An 8258-nucleotide genomic window follows, 5' to 3' on the forward strand; every position below is an offset into this window, starting at 1 on the left:
GCTATAAAGGGCTGTAAAGGGCTACCTGGGGCCTCTGTGCAAACCAGACCCTGCGCCTGACCTGTGGACACCATGGTCGCCCCCACCACCAGCATCCACCGGCTTTCCACTCCCAGCTCTGTCAAGGGCCTGTGTGTGCCCGGTGGTGGGGGTTTCTCTCGATGTCTTCCATCCGTGTTGGGGCTGCCTGCCGGCCCCCCAGCCTCCTGGGAGCCAGCAGCTCTGGCAACATGTCTGTGTCCTCATCCCGCTTCTCTGTGGGCACGGGGGGCAGCTATGGCAGGGGCTGCTCCTGCAGCCTGGGTGGGGGCTTTGGCTCCAGCTTTGGGGTGGCAGACGCCCTGCTGGGGGCAGCGAGAAGGAGACCATGCAGAACCTCAGCGACCGCCTGGCCTCCTACCTGGGCAAGGTGCGTGCTCTGGAGGAGCTAATGCCGAGCTGGAGGTGAAGATCCACGACTGGTACAAGAAGCAGGGCTCCAGGCCCGCCCTCGACTACAGCCGCTACGTCAAGACCATCGAGGACCTGTGGAGCAAGGTGGGTGCTCCCTGCCCTCTGTCCTTAGTACCTGCTTCTAACTCATGCCATCCCAACTTTGGACCTTTGCTAACATTTCTCCTCCAGCCTAGGTCTCCATCCCTCACCCATTCATTCATTCACTCACTCTCTCACTTGCTCTGGAACCCAGCCCTCTACCAGTCACTGGTCCCAGGCCTGGAGGACATCCCACGTTGGGAGGCTGTTTGGAGTTCCTCCTTTCTGGGGGAGGGTATTTGGGGTGAGTGATAGAGGAGTGGGCAGGCAAGGCTTCAGAACCTTGATTGAGGGCAGCAGATGGCATTCCAGGTATAGAGATCAGTGTGGACAAAGGCATAGGTGTGGGAACGAGTTTGGTGCGGCTGCTGGGAGATGAGGCTCAATGTCTCCTTCTCACTATCCCATTCCCCTTTGAGTTTGCCCCACCCGCCGCCTGCCTCACCTCCTCCAGGCAATCCTCCTGGATGCACGGCACTTGCCTTTTATCCTTGGATCTGGGGGTCCCTTCTGCACTTTGAGGTTCAGTCTATGCTCTGTTCATTGGGCTGATTTCACTGAGTCTGACATGTTCTCACAGCTACTTTCATTGTTGGTCCTCCTCACTCCTTCCATGATGGTCACTCTGGGGGTCCCCAAGAGCGGAGGCTGTCTCTGCTTGCAGATGCAGATTGGCGGGGTGGTCCCTGAGGAAAGGAGCTGTGTCTTCCCACTCAGACTGGAAGCTTCCAAGGGGAGATATTTCTCTTAGTCTGATGGAGGAGGCAACACACACACACACACACACACACACACACACACACACACACACTATGATCTCTGTGAACGTGACCTTGGCATTCTGTAAACATGGCACCTGGGTCTTCTGCGCAACCTTGTCCCTGGAGGGACCTACAGGGGTGCAGCCTCCAGAGGCAGGAGAGAGGTCAAAGAGGTGCAAAAGCTGGGCTCGGGGAGAGCCGGACTTGGGGCTGGCTGGCCTGGGGTCAGCCCACTCAGTTTCCTGGTGGAGAAGCAGGCCTACTGCCCTGCGAGGGGCTTTGCCTGCTCCTGCCCGGGACCCAGGCCCGGAAGGGAACTCCTGCAATTGCCCACTGGAAGCAGAGCTACTGGGAGTGCCAGATCAGATACTGGGCTTGATCTGGGCAGCAGGGAACTCGGGAGCCCTGGTGAGTCAGTGTTCCTGAGCTTCGGGGTCAGCCAGCTCCTCACCGCCATCCCCCAGTGCACTGCGCACCAGGCCTCCGAGTCACTGCTCCTCGGCGGTTTTTTACCACTGCCCCCTCGCTGGACCCAATCAGCCTCCTGAGCAGGGAGGCGGATGGAGGCCTAGTCTGCAGGTTGCCGACGGGCCTAGTGAGGCCCTGGGGCGGGTTCAGTCAGACTGGCTCTTGGGTTCAGTCTGGAAACGGAGCCTGACTCAGGGTGCCTTTTCAGAACTTAGGGCCACGAGCGGGTTCTGAGGCCCAGGATGAGTTTACTGGGGCTGCCCCCTCTTACAGCTTTATACTTCAGCCCTCAACCTTAAAAAACTCCAGATTCTACTCAGCTCATCTGCCGCCTCCACCGCGACCTCCTCTCTGCTTCCTCTGGGCAGTGTGGAGGGGCCTCCCCCTCCCCCCAGCCCCATGGCCTTTGACTAGAGCCTCTGTTAGGTATTTCTCCCAACAATAATGACAGCAGCAGTAATAATAACCAACCCTCTGCTCCTTCCAGAGCCTCTCCCTTCCCTGTTGTCTATTAAACCTCCCAGATGACCCTGTGGGAAAAGAAAACCTTGCCCTAGGTTTGACGTGGGGCCAGCCATAATATTATCAATTATTTAATTAATCGTTTAATTAAACTAATGTTTCCGGGGGGCTGACTCTCGGCCAGGCACTGTACTCAGGGCTGGGGACTCCAAACTGAAGGAGACAGACATGAGACAGGGCCTTGTTCCTCTGGAGCTCAGAGTTCTGTGGAGGAGAGAAAAAAACACACAAAAAAGTCACAGAAAAATGTTGCACTTGGGAGAAGTACTGTGTAAGAGAGATGGGCCGAGGGGAGGTATGATGGGGAAGAAAGATCCAGACGGGGAATCAAAGAGGGCTTCCTGGAGGAGGTGGCAACTGAACCTAGAGGTGAATTAATTTAATTTAATTAAATTAATTAATTTATTATTTATTTATTTTGGGGGCTGTGTTGGGTCTTCGTTGCTGTGCGCCAGCTTTCTCTAGTTGCGGTGAGCTGGGGCTACTCTTTTGCGGTGCGCGGGCTTCTCATTGTGGTGGCTTCTCTTGTTGCGGAGCACAGGCTCTAGGCGCATGGGCTTCAGTAATTGTGGCACGTGGGCTCAGTAGTTGTGTCTTGCAGGCTCTAGAGCGCAAGCTCAGTAGTTGTGGCTCACGGGCTTAGTTGCTCCGTGGCACGTGGGATCTTCCTGGACCAGGGCTCAAAACCGTGTCCCTTGCATTGGCAGGCGGATTCTTAACCACTGAGCCACCGGGGAAGCCCTAGAGGTGAATTTAATTGGGGAAAGATGGAGTGAGGTCCAGGCAGCTTGGGCAGTGACCCTCATGGTGGGAGAGGGGTGCATATGGGTCTCTTTCCTGGCACCATGGTTACCTGTGCCTGGGTATCATGCCCCCACCCCTTGTGAGCCCCTCAGCAGGGTGCTCAGAGGAGGAGACCACAGGGACCCTCATCTCCCTCACTCTGGCCCGCTTTCCAAAAGGCTGCAGGAGGGGTGTTGCAAGGTCTTCCTGTGGCTGCCCAGGGCGCTTGCTCCCCAAGCCCACTGTGTCCCTCAGATCCTGGCGGCCACCATCGACAATGCCAACTTGGTGCTGCAGATGGATAACGCCCGCCTGGCAGCCGATGACTTCCGTACCAAGTGAGTCTGGGCCTTGGGGACAGCTCAGGGGGCTGGTGGGGGTCTGGCTCTCTGTGTGTACGAGGGTGTCCTAATGGCACTCCATGGCTCAGGCTTCCCTGCCTCCCCCGCTCCATCGCTAAGGTATGAGATGGAGCTGAACCTGCGCACGAGCATGGAGGCCAACATCAACGGCTTGCGCAGGGTGCTGGATGAGCTGACCCTGGCCAGAGCCGACCTGGAGATGAGATTGAGAACCTCAAGCAGGAGCTGGCCTACCTCCGGAAGAACCGTGACGAGGTGAGGCCAGCTCGGGAATGCAGGAGAAACTTGCCTGAGAACAAGCAAGGCCGGGGCCCCCAAATCTTCCTGGGCCAGGGCCACGCTCTCCATCCAGTTCCCATCTCTGGTGGGTTCCTGGCTCTGACCCTGGGAGACTCTCATTGGGCCCTGGTTGAGGCCTGGAGGGCGCTTTCCCCCCAGAGATACTTCTCTGTCCCTCGAGGCACTGCCTACCGTGTGGTGGCTGTTAACTATCTAGTGGTTGAATCAGTCTAAGAGCACACAGGCTAATTATTATAGTTAGTTGTGATAGTGATAGTCATAACAACACAAACACCTGCCCAGCCCATTATGAGTGTTTCACAGCAAATATCTCAGCTGGTACCGACAGCCTCACTGGGAGAAAGGAGCAGGTTCTTCTCTTTACGAGTGAAGAAACCGAGGCTCAGAGAGGTTAAGGAATTTGTCCAAGGCTGTACAGGGGTGGGTCTTCCCTCAGGTCTGCCTGAGCCATATCCACACCCAAGCCTGACTATAGCACTCTGCCACTTCTCCCATCTCCCAGGGACCCCAAGGCTCAACCCAGGGATAGGGATCCAAGACCCTGCAGGGGGACTAGTGAACCTTGTGGCTTCCTTCCCATCCGACTTCTGGGCTGGCCTGAGCTGAGGGAGCCTAATGCCCGAGTAGCAGGAGTCCAGAAAATGTCTCTACTTGGCTTTGAGGCTGGTTATAGGGATTGCATCCCCCAGCAGATTCACCTTTCCTAGTGAGGTCTGACTCCCCCAGTACCGACAGGGGGCTGCTTTCCCCATGCCCGTGCTGTGTGGTTGGTGATGGGGGGTGAGGCGAGTGGTCAGGGCTGGAGTGAGGTTGTCCTGGCTCATCCCCCACCATGACTGGGAGTTGCCATCTCTCCTGGCCCAGCACACACCGGGACTGGGCAAAGTCCACCCCGCGAGTGTGTGTTGGGGGAGATTGTTGATATCCACAGCCCTGCATGTTTGAGACGTGATGACATCCACCTCCACCTTCAGGGTGAGGAGCTGTTGGCCTGTCTGTGTCTGTCTGTCCTCTGCACCCATCTCCCCCAGACAGAGAATGCAGCTCCAGGGACTCTTCCCAGGATGGCCCTGAGTGAGCTCCTGCTTAGCTGTCTGCCCAGGAAGTGAATGCCCTGCGAGGCCAGGTGGGTGGTGAGATCAACATGGAGATGGACGCCGCCCCCGCTGTGGACCTGGGCCGCATCCTGAATGAGATGCACGACCACTACGAGAAGATCACGGAGAAGAACCGCAAGGACGCCGAGGACTGGTTCCTCAGCAAGGTGGGTGGCCTGCGTGAGCAGGTGTGCACACGTGTGCGTGCACACGCCGTGTGCTGAGCACATGTCGGAAAACTTACAGACCCACAGGCTGTGGATTCCCAGCTGGAAGGACCTCTGGAAACCAGGGGACCAACCCCTCACGTTCAGGGGGACGTCGTGAGGCTCAGAGAGGCCTTACGCTCACACAACCCTTCACTGTGGCCTGGGGAGCAGATCCAGGTCTCCTGATCCCACTAGGGTTCTCCCAGCCCGGGCATTCGTAGGTAGGTGTGTGTTTGGATGCAGACTCTCATGCCCCCAGTAAGCATGCACTGAGCAGCTGCAGTGCCCGGACAGTGACAGGCACAAAAAGAGTAAAACCCAGGGCCTGCCCTAGAGTGGTACCTGCAGTCCAGTAAGGAAACGAACGACCACAGAGCAAGGTGAATGCTACAAGTTCCAGGATGTGCAGGTGGGCTTGGGGCCCTGCAGAGGCCGGGGAGCGGCAGGTCTAGGAGGTCAGGCCCCTGCCCCACCTCTGCAAGCCTCCGCAAGCCCCTAGGGCCCGTCCTGCCTTCCAGACGGAGGAGCTGAACTGCGAGGTGGCCACCAACACCGAGGCCCTGCCGAGCAGCTGGGCAGAGATCACGGAGCCACGCCGCACCGTGCAGAACCTGGAGATCGAGCTGCAGTCCCAGCTCAGCGTGGTAGGGCCTCTGTCCCCTCCCTGTCCTGTACCCGTCACTCCGAGTGGGCCCCGCCTCCTGGACCCCCACTCGGAAAACCAGAGACTGCCTGCCCCGCCTGCCACTGTACACTCTGCCCCACTTACTGCCCCACCCACAAACCCACACGCGTGGGGCCCCCTTCTGGGGGCTCGGTCTCCCCAGCCACCTCCACCTTGACCCACAGAAAGCATCGCTGGAGGGCAGCCTGGCAGAGACCGAGGCGCGCTACGGGGCCCAGCTGGCCCAGCTGCAGGGGCTTAGCAGCAGCATCGAGGCCCAGCTGAGCGAGCTCCGCTGCGAAATGGAGCGGCAGAACCAGGAGTACAAGACGCGGCTGGAGCAGGAGATCGCCACCTACCGCCGCCTGCTGGAGGGCCAGGACGCCCAGCGAGTGGAGGGCGCCCTGCACCTGCTCGGTGGTCTGGGTGGCTTCACCCAGGGAGGGCCAGCACCCGCCGAGGCAGGAGGAGGTGTGGAGGTTCGCAGGAGGTGAAGCTGAGAACACTGGCTGGGGTCCCACTTGATGGAGTAGGCAGTGGGGAGCCACGGGGGCTTTTGCGCAGAGAGAAGTATGGTCATCAAGACATCTTAGAACATTCACTCTGGCTGCAGAGGGAGAAATGCATCCTAGGGGCGAGGGTGGGGTCAGGGAGACCAGTCAGGAGGCTGGAGCAAGGTCGTTAGGCTAGAGAAGACCTGCCATAAGGCGGGCGAAGGGCAGGGAAGGGGAGGTGTTGCACCAAGAGGATGTGTTATAGCTAAAAACAGCAGGACTGGATGCCTGAACGCGGGGGCGAGCGTGGCTTGCAGGCGGGACTCAATGAACGTTTGCGTTAGCACATGAAGTGGTTAATAATGATCCTGGCTTTCTGTTTCCAGTGATTGCGTGGTTAGTGATCCCATTGTCTGGGATGGGTGGCGATCTGGTTTGGAGTTGGGTGGGTGATGGGGCCCTAGTGTAAAGGGGCCGAGGATGTTCTGGAGTCTCCATGCTTAGTCACACATTCCAGCTTTTTGCTCTATGACGATGGCTAAGTCTATCTATAGTCTAGCCACAGTCTCTCCTGCTTTAATTAAGTTTATTTGTTGGGCCCTTCAGGATATGGAGAAACCACTTGCTCAGCTTCTCCTTGTAAATTCCTGGTTGGCCGCAAAGTGCCTCTGGGCCTTCCGTTGGGGTATCCCCTTTCCTCACTTCTGCCCACTGGGCCTGTGCCCTTTGACCCTGTGGTTGCCATTCTTTGCCGTATACTCCCTGCTGTGATTTCTGTCCGATTTGCTGGGACCTGTCTCCCCTCGGCTGGGGCCTCCCCAGCTGCTCCTCCTCCCTGGGAGCTGGGCTCCCAACCAACACCACTGGGCTGACAGGTCCCCCTTTCCCTGCAGCCTGGCCACCCAGTACTCCTCGTCCCTGGTCTCTCAGCCCACCTGGGAAGGTAAGAGCCTGTCCCGTCCTGCCCAGGGCAGGTGGGGAGAGGCTGAGGACCCTTCTTTGTGGGAGGCTTGGGGAGGGCCTCCAGCCTGAGGTTCCCTGTGCCTCCCTCCTCCTCTGCCTGTAGCTGTGGTGACCACCCGCCAGGTGCGTACCATTATAGAGGAAGTCCAGGACGGCAAGGTGGTCCCCTCCCGTGAGCAGGTCCATCGCTCCCCCCACTGAGGCCCCGTCTACCTGCGACAGCCCAGCCTCCAGGATCAAGGGGCAGCCATTGCCTGCAGCTCCCAACACACTACTGCCGTGCCCCAAGTGCCCGTCTGGGCCACCGCCCAAGAGCGGTTGCCTTTCTTTATCTGCTTCCCACAGCCCCTCACCAAGGGGACCTCCTGAGTTTGCCCCAGTGACTGCAATTAAAGCTTTGCTTGAAGTTCAATGCCTCCTGTGGTTTGGTCTGGTCATTGGCTTGGGCAGTGTGGGCTGAGGGATGGGGGGACAAGGAGAGTCTGCTGAGGGTTTGGGGCTGCTTGTCCCCTGCCAACCTGTTTTGCCCACCCCATCTGGGCCTGGGGCTCAAAGGAGGGAGATGGGAGGCTTGAGGGCTGAGGGATGGGACAGCCCATCAGGTTGGGAAAGTTCCTGAGAATCAGCCCCTGGGTCCCCATTGCCTGTGGCTGGTCCCTGGGAGGGCCCCATAGACTTTCTGGGGAGCCACACCTGTTATAGACAGCTCCCTGTCTCAGCCTGGGGCGGTACGAGGTCAAGATCGGAGGGAGAGGGGCTGGGCAGGGGGCTTTCTGGAGAGGTGGTCCAGGGTGCTGAAGTGTGCAAGGGATGGCAGTGGCACGGCCAGTCCCGAAACCAGACCGGCTCTGTTGGGCTTGTGGGTGTGTGGGGTGGGGTGACCCCTCTGCATGTGAGCATGGGTGGGGGGGCGTCCTCCTTGCTTCGGTGGCTTAGCAGCTGCTGGGCTCTTGGGGAATCTCTCTCGGCTACTGGCGGGGGCTGTCTGGGCCTGTCTGGGAAGTGGAAGCCATTGGCAGTCTGAGACATGAGCACATTCCGCCCACTGGGCCTGCTGGGACCCTGGAACTGAGGGTGGTGGGCAGGGCAGGGTGGGGCTGT

At 58.9% G+C, this 8258-nt stretch overlaps 1 protein-coding gene across 1 annotated transcript; it reads left to right on the forward strand.

The window, feature by feature from the left end:
• Nucleotides 1–215: 215 nt before the first annotated feature.
• Nucleotides 216–7358, forward strand: LOC112398655 (keratin, type I cytoskeletal 42-like). The gene is given in 11 exon segments (XM_024743353.1): nucleotides 216–345; nucleotides 348–425; nucleotides 428–537; nucleotides 3324–3406; nucleotides 3530–3630; nucleotides 3633–3685; nucleotides 4833–4994; nucleotides 5555–5680; nucleotides 5886–6088; nucleotides 7088–7137; nucleotides 7261–7358. Coding segments are annotated over 11 exon segments (1179 nt in total). The 5' UTR covers nucleotides 216–230.
• Nucleotides 7359–8258: the final 900 nt, after the last annotated feature.

The sequence above is a fragment of the Neophocaena asiaeorientalis genome, unplaced genomic scaffold, assembly GCF_003031525.2.
Source record: "Neophocaena asiaeorientalis asiaeorientalis breed wild unplaced genomic scaffold, Neophocaena_asiaeorientalis_V1.1 scaffold1, whole genome shotgun sequence".
NCBI classification, from domain to species: Eukaryota; Metazoa; Chordata; class Mammalia; order Artiodactyla; family Phocoenidae; genus Neophocaena; species Neophocaena asiaeorientalis.